This window comes from Cariama cristata, unplaced genomic scaffold, assembly GCF_000690535.1.
Source record: "Cariama cristata isolate BGI_N322 unplaced genomic scaffold, ASM69053v1 scaffold1967, whole genome shotgun sequence".
NCBI classification, from domain to species: domain Eukaryota; kingdom Metazoa; phylum Chordata; class Aves; order Cariamiformes; family Cariamidae; genus Cariama; species Cariama cristata.
The window spans coordinates 111,837-127,949 of NW_009625959.1; the positions used below are offsets into that span (position 1 = coordinate 111,837).

A 16,113-nucleotide genomic window follows, 5' to 3' on the forward strand; every position below is an offset into this window, starting at 1 on the left:
CCTCCCCTCATGTTGTCTGATTTATCAGCAGTGTCTGCAGCTGAAGGTGTAAAGGATTACCTTGGCAGACTCATATGTTTCCTCTGAAATCCTTAAAAAGGAGATTTAACGTGTACAATTATGCCCCTCTCTTAAGTTGGTTTCTGTGTCGGTAATGTGCATTTGCAGCTCTAACGTGGCTCGTGTTTTGGTGTAACCGTGCACATTTTCTGCAGGAGCTGCTTTTAAAACAAATCCAATATTTTCTCTCAAGATTACTCTGTCCTATAGCTGTGCCATCATAGCTCTGAAGGAGAGGGAAGTGAACAGGGACTGGTCCAGTATAATAAATGTTCCTTTGGCTTACCAAATTTTCACTGATGAGTCTGACACTCTAAAAAGTGGCACGTTTCCAAAGCCTGCTGAATTTACCAGGCAACTTGAGGGTGCTTTACGCACAGAAACACTAATCCGTATGTCTCTGCATCACACTCAGGTAATTGCATATTACTTTAATGACAGTGCAGAAGGTATGATATTAATGAAGATCACAGGGAGATGATTCAGGCTAGGTGGTACCTATCATGATACAATTTATGCTGGGGAAGTGGAGCACCTCAGTACACAGAAATATTTGGAAAGTGGTTTGTCCTGGCCATGGTGGATAATCAGAAAGGAAGAACATTACACTAGACTCATGCAGATGTGTTCTTCCTCATCTTCTGAATCTCTTGTCACTGGCATTGGGGTTAGGCTTGGGAGAGGAGGCACAGCTTTTCAATCCTCATGCTGGCAAACCTGTGCAAGGCCTAGGCAGTAGTTGGCTCTGAAGAACACCAAAATCCCTCACTAAAGGTGTGAGTGGAGCAGCCTGCCTGCTTAACTTGTCATCACCTCTCCATACTTTTAATCTACAATTTGATTTAGGAGATTTTATGCCCACAAGATGGAGAAAGGGAAACTAAAGTTAAAAGTAGTGAGGAGGGATGCTAGGGCACCTTAGGGAGGTGGAGAACACAGATCCAGGATGCTGTTCGAAGACTGATACAGTGTTTCTCAACTTTTTACTTCTACCAACTCATTTTATGTTACTAGGAAGGAGGGAAATCTACAAGCAGAGTAAGTCACCTCAGAAAAAAGGGAGAGGTTTGTTGAGCATTATCAACAGTGTAAAAAGTAGATGACCTGTTCCAATAACCATGCACAGCAAGTGATTTTTATGCTTATAAACCACCCAGGCTGATAAACTATGTAGAAAAAAGCCCTCCATTGTCTTTTCACCATTAGCTTAGGAAGCTCCGCTATCTGTACACTGTCACTGTTTCTCCACCAAGGCTGTGCCTCTAATATATGGTGTTTCACTGTCAGCATCAGTGCTTGTTCCTTTAGGCTTTCTGCAAATCCTTCGAGCAGCAGGAAACAGATGGGGTCTTGCTTAGCCCAGAGTCATTTCAGAGATTTGGTAGTCCCATGTTTGTTATACCAATACCTGCCTTACATTGGAAATTACAGGTCCCAGCATCAGCTAACCAGGAAGATGAGAACGAAGCCCAGTACACTGTGGTCTACAGTTCCTGACATCATCTAGGGTGTCTTTACATTCTGGGACCTCATAACTCATTCTGATTGCTTTCCAAACTCTTTTAGATGACATGGGTTTTTTGGTTAAGATGAACATCTGTGTAAGAAAAAAAAAAGAGAAACAAAACCTACCCTCAAAAAATCAAATTCAGTCATTAAAATGAGAAATGGCTTAGTGTGTTTCTAGACATGTCACAGAAATTATAGAGAATAATAGATTCCACTACAGATTTTCTCTAATTCTCTGCAGCCTTGTGAACATATTTGTTGTCTTGTATGTTTGATGTGCTCTGTCCCATTGCAGGTCTGGAGGGTGGATGAGCCAGCATAATGAAACTTTCAGGGATTTTTAAAGAGAAACTTCTCATGTTTCTGTTCTTAAGTGTCAACTGATACAAGTGAGACCACAAACAAAATGTGGAAGTATTAAAGAAAAGTAGTAGATCATGAGTGGAGGGAGGAAGAAAGAACACAGGTTAGGAAAGACGGATGTGTTTAATGACAAATGCATTTATCTGAAGGAATCATTTCCACTGGCCAGAAGCCCAATTAAACACATAAAATAGAAATCCAGAAAAACAGATTAACAAACCAGTCATTAGCAAAGGAGGAGGAAAAAGACAAACCCAGCTAATTCTGTACTGAGCATGACAGATGAGCTCACAGCAAATAATTGGGTGACATTCATCAAATGTGAACTATGAGGAGTCATTAGAGGGCAAAACACTATCATAATCTCTGGGATTTACGGTGTTGGAGAGTTTGCTCATAGGAAAAGGAAAAGTTCATCAAAATAAATTAAGCTGGGCCTTCCAAAATTCATTCTCTACCACAGTGCTTGCCAATACATTATTGAAGGCTTGATCATTTTTTGGAACCGTTATAACCGTACATGTAAATCATGCAAAGATGAGGTCCTGGCTGGGAAAAGCTTCACACAACTCCTTGCCAAGAGAATTGTGGGTGGCTTCGAATTAACTGGCTCAGAAAGACCATGGGCCACAAAGATTTGTATTTCTAAACCTTTGTCAAGGTGACTTAGTCCAGGTAGAGGACTGAAAGAGAGTTTAGCTAATGCATAGTGAACTTGAATAGTGTTTGAATCCTACCTTTCCGCCTTAAAAGACGGACAAACAAACAAAAAAATCCAAACAAAAAACATCCAAGTACCAGTTTGAAGTGGCATAAAGCCAAAAAATCTATGTAAAATCTTTTGAGTGTGGCAGACTTGGAGTAGATCCTGTCTTGGCACGGAGGGGTGAATTTGATCACCTCTTGGTATTTCTGCTACTCTATGTTCATGTGATTAACTTGAAGATTGTTGGGCTGTTCACAATGTTAGTCATCACAGCATTTACAAACTATGTAAATATTCATGTCTGCATCTTAAATATGAGTCAATGACCATGTCTCAGCCCATCAGAAAAGTTGGATATTGAACCTGGGGTCCTTAACAAGTAATCACTGGACACATTCAGTCCTATCTGGATTCTGCTACAAATAATGATCTCGTGCTGAGATCATGAGTTGTGTAAAATGGGTTCAAGTGGCAGAGTTATACCATTTGAGAATTTGGATCTTCCACTGGAGGTCAGAAATATCACCAGGAGAAGAGGGGATATTTAAATATTCCCTGTGCTATTGATGTACTATGTCCTAGAAGTGTGGGATCCTTTGGGCAGTGCTTGTACAGCTGATAGAGAGATACAGTTACTGCAAACATGAATTCTTGCCTTTGAGTTGGACTGAGCGTGAATCAACTGTGTAGTCTGTTCTCTCCTGTGAAAACTTGATTTTGATGTGGTAATATTAGATGGAAAGATATCCTTCAGAAATAACACTCATAGCCCTTTCTCCATCCTCACAGTTGGAGAGCAGGACCCCAAAATGCTACTGTACCAGTCCACAGTGCACTTGACATGAAGTGAGAGTCAAGTGACTCCTCTTCTCTCCCTGTCTCTGCCACTGGCATGTTTTGAGACTGTAGGCAAATTGCTTTAGATTTTCATGTCTGTGTTTCCCCTCGACTTTAGCTATATGTTGTCTGTATAGAGTTTGTTTGCTGTGATATGTGAGAAGAGGAGACTGAGGGGAGACTTTATTGCCCTCTACAACTACCTGAAAGGAGGTTGTAGTGAGGTGGGGGTTGGTCTCTTCTCACCAGTAACTAGCGATAGGACAAGAGGAAACGGTCTCAAGTTACGCTAGGGGAGGTTCAGGTTGGATATTAGGAAGAATTTCTTCACTGTAAGAGTTGTTAAGCATTGGAACAGGCTCACCAGGGAGGTGGTGGACTCACCATCCCTGGAGGTGTTCAAAAACATTTAGATGTGGTGCTTCAAGATATGGTTTAGTGGGCATGGTGGCATTGGGTAGACGGTTGGACTTGATGATCTTTGAGGTCTCTTCCAACCATAATGATTCTATGATTCAATACTATGGGTCATTCTTCTACCTTCTTATGTGGTGTGCGGTATAATGGTGGTTGTTTTTTTCTTTTGGGAGCACTAAATGCAGCTATGATAACATTACAAATAAAAATGTGAAACAAGCAGAAGGGCAAGTTTTAGTGTAGAAGCCTGTCCTATTTCTAAACCTTCCTTTCTTTCCATTTCTTCAAACTGTCAATAGAAAAGCCTTATCTTGAGTTGATTAGATATCAAATTTCATGACGAGTAATATCATGTCCTTCGAATGACAGCTTCTCTAGGGAGGAAAACCACTATCTAGAGGTGATATCATTGCTGAGAATATAATTGATGCTATAGCAATATTCCATGTAAGCTCATTCTGAAATATCACTGTGAGATAAAAGGAAGTATATCTAGGAGAGAATCTAGGACCTTTCTGTTAGCTTTATTGGAAACTTAACAAGCCAACAAATGACATTCCATAGAATAGAGAAGCGCTTTCTGTATTGTTTTATCTTAAAACCTGCAAGACTGCCAAAACAGCAGAATATAGGAAATTCACTGATGTAAACCTTGTTGTAGCCAGGCCTGAAATGGTGCCAGAAAGAACACCCACAGCAAGAGTAAGTGACTAGTGACAGGTGTAAAATCCAATATTTTACAAATTATCAGGGCTAGATCTCATTGATGCATGGCATTTATGTGTAGCCTTTACAGCTCATTCAGTCCATAAAACCACAGGTTTGGATGTCTATCCATTCCCCCCCAACATCCTTGTTCAGAGACAGTGATTTTGGAGAAACCAGTTTTATAGTGACAAAGAGCATCTAAGAGCTTAGCTACAGTTTTCCAAGAGCACATTCATTGCATTTACTGTTTGCATTACGTAGTGCTAATGTGGATCTCTGCTGTTAGTCACTGTAAAAGGTTGTTGAAAGACAACTCTGGCCCCAGGGGACTTACAGTGCAAACACACAAGGCTGAGAAGCAGCAGAGAAAAGTAGTATTATCTTCTTCTTACAGGAGAGGAAGAGAAGGACAGAGACTTTAAATGGCTTGCTCGAGGTAATTGTGTTGGAACCATGTGATGAAACCAGGTCATCATCTTTCTTCCACTCGAGACCTTAAACTTTATACTCACTTTTCCATTTTTCTTGACATGTTAAAATCATGCTGTATTTGAGATGATGAGAAGATCGACAAAATGGAAAGTTCAGTAGCACAGCTTAAATAAATAATGTTCCAGCCCTCTCAAGACTGGGATTTCTTTGGAGTTATACAGCTGCTTTTAGGGACAGCTGTGCAGGTCATGGAAAAGATACCTGAAAAAAAGATTTTCAAGCCCTCCTAGAGGTGTTGGCATAGGGTGTCTTGGAAGGATCATCACTCACTTTCTTTGGTGTTTCCACAGGTGACAGCCGGTGGAAGAGCAAATTACTATGTGTCATACAGACGGGAGCCTTTCGCACAGATTAAATTGCCCAAATACTCTCTCCCTAAGGTGAGTGCACCATTTATGAACACAGATATATAATATCTTGAAGAGCACAGCCTGCTCAATGGTGAAGCACCTTGGTGGGGTTCCTCTCTGGGGAGCTCCATTTGTTGCGCTACTTGAATGGTCTTTCTTAAATATGGATTTGGGATCTTTACCTCTCTCTGCCTTTGATTAGTGAGTGTTTCAGGAAGAACAGTTTCTTTTTTCCTCTATAAAGAGCAAATGGGAATGAACAGGTACCTCAGAAAATAGAGCTCAAACCAACTTTTCCTTGACCAATCTTCTATGAACACCTTTCCCTAGTCCTACTCTGTTCTCTATTAATGAGTTCTCTGTAAACCTGGCTGTGACACTGAGGGTCCTGGAGAAGAGTTAGGATGCTGAGCGCTACTGCAGTCTCTGTACAATGAGAAAAGTACAGGGTATAGCAGCTCCACTGTCCCCATCCTATGGCTGGATCTTGCCAAGAAGTCACGGAGGTGGAGTTGGCTCCCTAAAAGTTGTACCTTATTGGTGATTTGGATACACATAATGTCTGTGTGGTGATGCTTAGGAGACGACTGAGATCGCCTAAGATTAACACTGACTGGCAAAATTAGGAGGAAGCTAAGGTAGTACTTCTCATACAACTGTGCCTCGATTTACCTTCTTAGGCCTTAGCTTTCAACCAGATCAAACAGTGCAAGCCTCAGCAAGGAGAATATGTCCCTGGAATTATACTCAAATTCCATAGCGTAGTCATTGCTTGGGATTGTGTAGAACAGAAGGACCAACCTTTCCAGTTCCTTGGCTGTATACAAGTTTCTGGTTAGCCTAATGGGCAGATGAGACCACTGCTGCTCTTTGGTGCCTCAGAATGGCTATTGAGGCTACTGTCATGGAGGGCTGATAATCAACAGTAATGACCTTCCCCTTCCTTCCAAAAGTGAAAATTTTAGTGGGATTATTGTAAGATAGTTGGCTAGATTTGCCTTATGGGCTGGATCTACCCTTCCAGTTGCTTATGGAATATCTGCAGTCTAGCAGATATGGCATGTTTACTTTAACTTGTACCTGAAAACAATAGTTGTGAGAAATTTGCATCTCAAACTCCCAGTGTTGCACCTCAACTTCTTCCCATTTGGGCTGATCACGGTCTGTAGTGTACTGACACCTGCACAGCACAGATATAGTTTCTTTTGTTTGTCATTCCATGGTGGTGGTGTGGGATTCAGAATGTCAGACCACACGTCAACTTTTGGAAACCCTGCTGCCATTGTTCAGGATAAAAACAGTATTTATGCTCCTGCCTTGTGAATTGCCCTTGAAATCTACCCCTCATTAAGAAGACAAATGGATAGAGGGAATGACTGCCCTATGATTGTCCTACTTTATTGACTGATGCTGTCACAGGTTGCTGATCTGTTACAGGGCAGATTTACTGATGGGCCTGGTTTGGAGTTGGTGCATAGTATAAAATCAGGCGTGCTTTTGTCATTTAAAAATCAAAAGTACTTTTAAGCTAGGTTGACATGTCAAAGTATTCTAGCCATGTAAAGAAGGCTTGTTTATGCTGCCCTTAGTCACTAGAACATTTTTGCTGTACTAACTATACTGTCAACTGTAGATTAATGAACTCTGCTAGAGTTGTATATATGTGAGGTTGGCAATAGAGTAATGTAGTATTTCCACTGCAACTGGTCAAAACAGATTGAAGTCATTGGGTGTTTTGCTTTATTTTCACACTGCTGGAATAGGTTGAGTATGTGCTTAATCTTTAAGGAATTCAAACTGTTGGGCAAGAGCAAACTTCCTGACTTGGCCTTCCTTCATTGAGAGAAATGGCAAATCTCCCACTCATTGCACTCACTGGGACAGAATTAGGCCCTCAAATATTTTTTCTCCCCATCCCATACTGATAGGCTATGTGAGGTCTATTAGAAATAGCCCCATCTAATCAATCCCAACTTTTCATCTAGATACCTCACACAGAAGACTATGTTGCATCTTAGGCAGGATGGGAATATTGAACTGATCTTCCCTCAGATATTATTCCCCCAAATCAGGTCACTCTGTCCTTTGGGAGACTTCCAGAATTATGGTTTCTTGATGCAGAAACAGTGCAAGAAATTAATCAAGGCTCCTTGGCACCCTGGGGAAATTTTAAATAGATACAAATAGATAAATGAAGTCCCATATAACCACAGTGATTTTGCTTCTAGCTGAACCAGTGTCAGTTTGTTCAACAACAGTGGCAAGGATGAAGTGCTTCAATACTCATCACCACCCTGGAAATCATTTCCATGAACCTGCTTTAAAAGGATACTGAGAAAATGCACTGTCAGATCTCTTTGATATTAAAACTAAATGGGGAAAGTCTTGCTGGACCTTCATAACTTGGTCAGCAGCAGGAATTAGTGGGTGGATTATTTGATAACCTGTGTATAGTGAGATAATAGATCTCAGACAAACTCTCAATAGAAAAGTATGTTATTAAAAATCACTACCAACATTAGCTTAAACTGACCCTATACCTCAGCTTCAAATAAATACGAACTCCTAGTTTTTTTGAAACTGGTTCTTTACCAGTTGGAAGCAGAAGCCCATGAGTTCAGCATGTGGATGGAAATTGTCACTGCTTTTAGCCTGATGTTACAGAGTGTTTAGTGACTATGACGACTCCAGGCTCCAAGGTTGTGAATCTTCCATGAGTGATAAAGCTGACTTTCAAATTTATAAATAAAAAATGAAACTGGATGAAACTCCTTGGAGCTACCAAAAATGAAGAAAGCAAAAACCCTTCGCCCAGCTGGTGATCATTAAAAAAATGAAATGCAGAAAAATCACAATGGTGGTAATTTATTGGCTTGCTCTAACAGAAAATTGTTTAACATACCTATAATTCATGCTCCATCTCCATTCTTTCATAAGTCATGATAATTACTACATGTCCCAAAGGGCAAAGAAATACAGAGATCCTCAGTAATAGGCCTTTTGTCTTCTTTTAACAGGACATGCATATTATCAGCACAGATGAGAATCAGGTGTTTGCAGCTGTTCAAGAGTGGAACCAGAACGATACGTACAACCTATATATCTCGGACACCCGAGGGGTGTACTTCACCCTGGCCTTGGAAAACGTGAAAAGCAGTCGAGGACTGGAGGGGAATATCATCATTGACCTTTATGAGGTATATAGTAAAGGTCACCCTACAAAGAAGAGCAACTACTTGCTAGTTCAAGCAAGTGTAAATCTCTTACTGACCTTCCAGGATCTTCATTTGTTTTGGGATCAGCCCAGAGGCATTTACTTGATTTGATGCTGAGCCAGCTCATGTGGGAATGGATGCAGTATATTCTGCTATAGGTGTAACAACTGGTTGCTTTCAAGTTAATGACTGGCTAGCTATGTGGCATTTCCAAAAATGAGAATCATTATCCTTCTCATCCTAATGTGGATGTCTAGAGAAGGACTCAAAATGCTGCTTTTCTCCTTGGACAGATAGAGACACCTACTTGCAGGCAGGGAATGTGGATTCCACCTTTGTGAGCACTGTGCAGTTTATGAATTATAAGCAAAAGTTTATAGGTGCCATTTGCCCAGAGATGACACCTGAAACTTCTACCCTGATTCAACTTCCATTCTCATTTTTCTGCCAGGCCTTTCAGCCTTGGCCAACAGCAGTCCATTCAGAGCAGTTATTCCAGTTCCTAGTTTCTTCAGAGCATTCTGGTTTTGGTGTGTCATAACTTGCTGGATGGAAGATCTGCCGAGATTCAAGGCTCAATGCTTTGCCAGCAGCAAATAGCTAATTGGTAATACTAGTAGTAATGGTTGCAGGCTGACTTCTACTGTTACACGGAGAAATGTTTTTGCAGTTACATGTAGAGGTTAGGATTGTACATTTATTTGTTTCAGCCAGAATAATGCCTATTTAACAACATCATCAATTTGTTTATAAAAATCCAGGTAGTCTAAGGCAATGAGAGAAAACTCACAAATAACGCATGGATCGGTATGAAGGACAGGGTTTACATTTTATTTTCACGTTGTTAAATATATTTTCTTGCCTCTGAAAAAAAGATACATTTCTGTGTTGTGATGAACCAGCTAAAATAAACATGCATCATCTCCCATTCCTGGGCAAACTCCGTGTTCCCCAGGCATGTATCGTAGTCTCTTTACTGTTAAATGATGATAGAGATTTTCACAGGATTATTCAAAGGGTAGTGTCACTCAGGGGGCTTTAGAGTAGAAGGATTTGCATCCTGGCTGTTGCCAGGAAGTTGTGGATTTGCAGCAAGTTCTATCTTCCTGTCTCGCTTTCACAGCTGAGTAACAGAGACCAGACTCAACAGAAAATCTGATTGGGGACATTATAACAGGATCATATTCTGCTGGAATGGGTTCTGCTGACAAAAATCAAATAATTTGGAACAACTGGGTTGATTTTGACAGAATTTGAGAGTGGAAGGAAAGTGAAGAAATCAAGCTTGCAAAGCAACAGTGTTTCAGCATATTCAGGATTTCCATCTTTTGTGTAAAACAACAACAAAAAAGACCAACACAAAAAGATCCCACACTGCTTCTGATGTGACCTGCTGTCTCCCTTATTATGGCAATCTGGGGAGGGAGTGGGACAGACCACATCCTCAGGCTCACAGAGTTCATGGATGACATGGTGCAGGCTGTGACTTCAAGCCCATAATCAGCCTGTCTGCAAGCACTCAAGGAAATCCTAAAGGGAGCTGTTTCCTAGGGATTTGTTCTGTGAACATCCTTGTCTTTTTCTTCTAGAGAGAGAGAGACTGCATGACGCCTTTCAGCTGTGCAGGCATCATCAAGATGTACTTGTAATGCCATTCAGTCTTCTAAGGCTGGATTGAGATGACTTTATTGCTTTTTCAGAGACCTTCCACTTCTGAGAGCACTCAGATGGGCCTTACTTTTGGCCTGTTCTTCCGATGTATTTTTTCATCTCTCTCCATTTTTCCTAGGTAGCAGGGATCAAAGGCATATTCCTGGCTAACAGGAAGATAGATGACCAAATCAAGACTTTCATTACCTACAACAAGGGCAGAGACTGGCGTTTGCTGCAGGCACCGGACACCGATCTCAGAGGGGAACCTGTAGTTTGCCAGCTGGTGAGTGGCAGACCTTTTCCAAAGCACAATTGACTGCTTCAGAGCTGCTTATTTTAGTCACCAGGTTAACAAAACTCTCCCTATGTTTTTTATGTTCGTCTACTGGGTGCTAAATGGATTAAGTAGATTTCTTTTTCTATAGTGTCATAGATTTTAAGGGAAAATTCTAACCATCTTTCTTGACCTTTTTTATGGAACTTAAGTCAGAATAAGAAAGTTTCTAGGATAAAGTGCTTTAAATCAGATTGTTGGTATAAACAAGTAGAGACGTGCTTGCTTGTAATGCAGTGTTCCTGCTTCTCTTGCTCTCAGCTACTTTTATGATGCTTAATCAGAAAATGAGCATATGCTGCTATTTGTAACAGTGTTGAGAGTAGAGGGGTCATTTTCAGAAGGATTAGAGCATCTGTGTGCAGTCGCCAAGAGTTCCTCTGATATTCAGCTTGTTGCATATTAAAGCTTCTACCTTTTGCTTGTTTCCTGTCAACAGCCCTTTTGCTCATTGCACTTGCATCTGCAACTCTCAGAGAATCCCTATAGTTCAGGAAGCATTTCCAGCAAAGAGACAGCTCCTGGGCTGCTGGTGGCAACAGGTAAGAACATAAGTGCTTCTCGCCCTCACCCATGCCTCACTGGGAGCCTGAGAGTATGTGAGGTGTTTCCTGTAGGTGGAAAAGCTTTCAGCTCTGTTTCAGCAAGTGCTGCGCTAATTCACATTAACTCCTATTTGCTATGGGCTAGGAGAGGACATGTGGCCCTTGACTTCAAAAAAGCTAATGCCTGTCAGGTATTTGTTGCTCTGCAATAACCCGTATGCAGGTCTAGGCCCACACCTGCGAGGGATCATTACCAACAGGCATTACTAAATCTTCTCACATGACATTGTTACAACCACTGATGAGGGGTCTACCTGTTTGCTGGAGTTACCATGAATGAGAATAGGGCATATAATCATGGCTATGCTCCTAAAAGGTATCAAAAATTCCACCTTTTGAGTAGCAAGCAGAGTTGTCACACAGCCTATTGGGTGAAGCCTGGACTTCATAAGTGCCCATCTTGTGCACGGCACCTACTTTCAACACTGTATTGCTCCAATACTGGCATCATGTTATCAACCCTGCATGGGTCATTGTTATCGTGGGTTGTTCTGCAGAATAGTACTTTGGCAGGTCGCAATGTTTTAATGGCAACCTGCTACAATGCTTCATGGTGGCAATGGCTGACCCACTGTAATTAATCTGACAACCATCACAGGCCCTGTGTACACACAGCATGCAGCCTAATCAGGATGGATGGGGCTACCAACCACACTCAGAATTCCCACAGCTCTGTGGGAGCTGCTGGGCTAACAAAGTGCTTTCTGAATGGCTGATGCTATTGAAAGGTGGCCTCTGAAGCATGTAGGCTATCCTGCCTTTTCACAGAGAGGCTCCTACATATGCTCAGATATGTCCAAATAGCTTCACCATTCCTTCTAAGGCTCGGTTTATCTCCTTTGTCCGTTCAGCCTAGCAGTGGCTTGCAAGTGTGTCATGTTAGCATATTGCCTATATGAATTTACACTGTTTCTTCCAACCATTTCCATTTTCATGTTCTTCTGTGCTTCCATGTGTCTGCCAGACTAAGCCAGAACCTGAGAGACAGGTTCCCTGCATGACATTTATATCTCAACAAAGGAAACACCATGTGATTTCCAGTTCACTAATCCAGGCCAAATGAGTGAGGTAATTTGGTTTAAACCTCCCGATATTCCTATGCATAGCCAAGTGGAGTCATCACTCCTGGCAGGTCACACTTGCTAGATGAATGCTTAGGAACAAGGCCTACTCATGATGCTGTGATTGCAGAGCCTTTTTTCTTTAATGTTTTAGGAAGAAAATAAAGGCAGCAGGACAGTGAGATTCTAGGCATTGCTCTAAATTGTTAGTAAATGAGGTTCTTTTCAAGCTGCCAGTGCATGGGATGAATGCTTTCCCAGTCTAACAATTAACCTTTAAAATGCAGAATGTAATTTCTACCTTACTGCTTTGTACAATAAAAAGCTTAACCTGGTGGGAATATACACATCTGTTTCCACTAACCGGTTTCACAACAACAGGAACATCTCACCGTGTTGGTGAATGTGTTCCAGAATAAGCATTGCAGCTTATTCTCGTAGGCATTAGCTACTCAAACACTCTTGTGTCTTACTCTTTGATTTACAGTGGTACATTTCCAGCAGTTCTTGGAAACTTGGACTTTTGATATGAAGACAGAGGTTAGATTCTTGCAAAGGCAAGAATTAGGTTTTAGTATCTAATTGTACAGCTGTCAAATCCTCTTGACTTGTTTGGGAGTTACTTATGTTTGGTGGGATTTGAATCCATGTAGCTGGAGGAAACTAGATGGAGAGAAAGAAGAAAATAATGGAACAGGTTTGTACAGAAGAACAGACAGAAAGAAGTGATAGCAACAGAATCTCACCTTTTTACTCTCTGTCTTTGCCACAGTATGGAAATTCATATTTGGAAAGTAGGTTTTCTAGTTTTGGTATTTAAAATATGATGATGTAAAACTTATGCTTCTGCCTTTAAGTCAGTTTGTAATTCTTGAGGACTTCCACTCATGATGAGACACTGGGCTAAACAGACCTTTGGACTGACTCAGTAGATTTATCCTTGTGAACCTGGATGTCCCTGTAGACTGTCCTTAGGGAGGGATGGAATCTACCTGTCAACAAAAGGCAAGGAAATCTTTGGCAGCAGGTTGGCCAACTTGGTGAGGCAGACTTTAAACTGAAGGACTGAGGTGGAATGGTCCAAAATGGCAATGCTCACACCTTCACATCCAACTGGGGAATAAGCCAGGCCAACCAGAATGACGACAAGTGTTCCTTAGCTGCCTCCCAAGATGAGAACCAGAAGGCCAACCACCTCAAGGGTTTGTATAGCTATGGTGGATCCTTTTGCACCTCTCCTGGGAAACCTCTATGCTTGATTACCTCTCTGAAAAACCTGTACACCAATGCATACAGCATGAGGAATAAACAGGAAGAATTAGAGATTTGTGTGCGATTGCAGGGCCATAATCTCATTGCACTTACAGAGCCATGGTAGGATAGCTCACATGACTGGAATGCTGTCATGGATGGCTACATACTTTTTAGGAAGGACAGGCCAGCAAGGAGAGGTTGTGGAGTTCCTCTCTCTGTAAGAGAGCAACTGGAATGTATCAAGCTCTGTCTAGGGGCAGATGAAGAATGAGTTGAGAGCTTATGGGTAAGAATTGAGGGACAGAATAATATGGGTGACACTGTTGCGAGTGTTTACTACAGGCCACCAGATCAGGATGAGGAAGTTGATGAGGCCTTCTACAGACAGCTGAAAGTAGCCTCACAATCACAGGCCCTGATTTTCATGGGGGACTTCAACCACCCTGATATCTGCTGGAAAGACAACACAACTAGGGACACACAGTCTTGGAGGTTACTGCAGTGCATTGATGGTAACTTTTTGACACAGGTGGTGGAGGAGCCAATGAGCAGAGGTTTTCTGCTGGATGTTGTACTAACAAACAAAGAAGGACTGGTTGGGGATGTGAAGGTTGGGGGCAGCCTTGGCTACAGTGACCATGAGATGGTGGAGTTCAGGATCCTGTGGAGAGAATGCAGGGCAATAAGTAGGATTACAACCCTGGACTTGAGGAGAGTGAATTTTGACCTCTTTAGGGACCTACTTGGAGGGATCTCATGAGTTAGGGCTCTAGAAGGTAGGGAGGTCCAAGAGAACTTATTACTATTCAAGCACCACTTCCTCTAAGGTCAAGATTGGTGCATTCCTATGAGTAAAATCAAACAAAGAGGACAGGAGACCTGCATGGATGAGCAAGGAACTTCTGGCAAAACTCAAATGGAAGAAGGAAGTTTATGAAATGTGGAAAAAGGGACAGGTCACTTGGGAGGAACATAGGAACGTTGTCAGAGTATGCAGGGATGCGACAAGGAAAGTTAAGGTCTGCTTGGAATTATATCTGGCAAGGGATGTCAAGGACAACAAGAAGGACTTCTTCAAATACATCAGTAGCAAAAGGAAGATGTGGGCCCACTACTGAACGAGGTGGGTGCCCTGGTGACAGAGGATACAGAAAAGGCGGAGTTACTGAATGCCGCCTTTGCTTCAGTCTTTAGTGCTAAGGCAGGCCCTCAAGAATCCCAGACTCTGGAGGTAAGAGAAGAAGCCTGGAGAAAGGAAGAACTTCCCTTGGTCAAGGAGGATTGGGTTAGAGATCATTTAGGCAAACCAGACACCCACAAATCCATGGGTCCCGATGCGATGCACCCATGAGTGCTGAGGGAGCTGGCAGATATTATTGCTAGGACATACTGCATCATCTTTGAAAGGTCATGGAGAACAGGAGAGGTGCCTGAGGACTGGAGGAAAGCCAATGTCACTCCAGTCTTCAGAAAGGGCAAGGAGGACCCAAGAAACTGCAGGCCAGTCAGCCTCACCTCCGTCTGTGGAGAAGTGATGGAACAGCTCGTTCTGGATGTCATCTCTAAACCTGTGGAGGAAAAGAAGGTTATTAGAAGTAGTGAACATGGATTCACCAAGGGGAAGTCATGCTTGACCAACCTGATAGCCTTCTACGATGGCATGACTGGCTGGGTAGATGAGGGGAGAGCAGTGGATGTTGTCTGCATTGACAGGAAGTGTGGGTTGGATGAGTGGACAGGGAGATGGATTGAGAACTGACTAAATGGCAGAGCTCAGAAGGGTTAGTGCAGAGTCTAGTTGGAGAGCTGTGGTTAGCAGTGTTCCCTAGGGGTCAGTTCTGTGTCCGGTCTTGTTTAACCTATTCATCAATGACCTGGATGAAGGGACAGAATGTACCCTCAGCAAATTTGCTGATGATACAAAACTGGGAGGAGTGGCTGATACACCAGAAGGCTGTGCTGCCATTGAGCGAAACCTGGACGGGCTGGAGAGTTGGGTGGAGAGGAACCTAATGAAGGTCAACAAGGGCAAGTGTAGGGTCCTGCACCTAGGGAGGAATAACCCCATGCACCAGTACAGGTTGGGAGTTCACCTGCTGGAAAGCAGCCCGGTGGAGAAGGACCTGGGAGTGCTGGTGGACAAGTTGCCCATGAGCCAGTAATGTGCCCTCGTGGCCAAGAAAGCCAATGGTATCTTGGGGTGTCTTAGGAAGAGTGTGACCAGCAGGTCGAGGGAGGTTATCCTCCACCTCTACTCTGCCCTGGTGAGGCCACATCTGGAGTACTGTGTCCAGTTCTGGGCTCCTCAGTTCAAGAAGGACAATGAACTACTGGTGAGAGTCCAGCGGAGGGCAACAAAGATGATGAGGGGACTGAGTCATCTCTCTTATGAGGAAAGGCTGAGAGAGCTGGGTCTGTTGAGCCTGGAGAAGAGAAGACTGAGAGGGGATCTCATCAATGCTTATAAATACCTTAAGGGTGAGTGTCAAGAGGATAGGGCCAGACTCTTTTTCAGTGGTGCCCAGCGACAGGTTAAGGGGCAATGGACA

The 16,113-nt window shown here is 42.6% G+C and overlaps 1 protein-coding gene across 1 annotated transcript in view; it reads left to right on the forward strand.

The window, feature by feature from the left end:
- The window catches only part of SORCS3 (sortilin-related VPS10 domain containing receptor 3), a gene marked incomplete at its 5' end in the record, with an annotated part of 167,062 nt that overhangs the window by 86,674 nt on the left and 64,275 nt on the right, over nt 1-16,113 (forward strand). The window contains 4 exons of the mRNA XM_009703810.1: nt 5,383-5,472; nt 8,460-8,639; nt 10,447-10,593; nt 11,084-11,186. Coding sequence (XP_009702112.1) covers nt 5,383-5,472; nt 8,460-8,639; nt 10,447-10,593; nt 11,084-11,186 — 520 coding nt within the window. The remainder of the gene's footprint in view (nt 1-5,382; nt 5,473-8,459; nt 8,640-10,446; nt 10,594-11,083; nt 11,187-16,113) is intronic.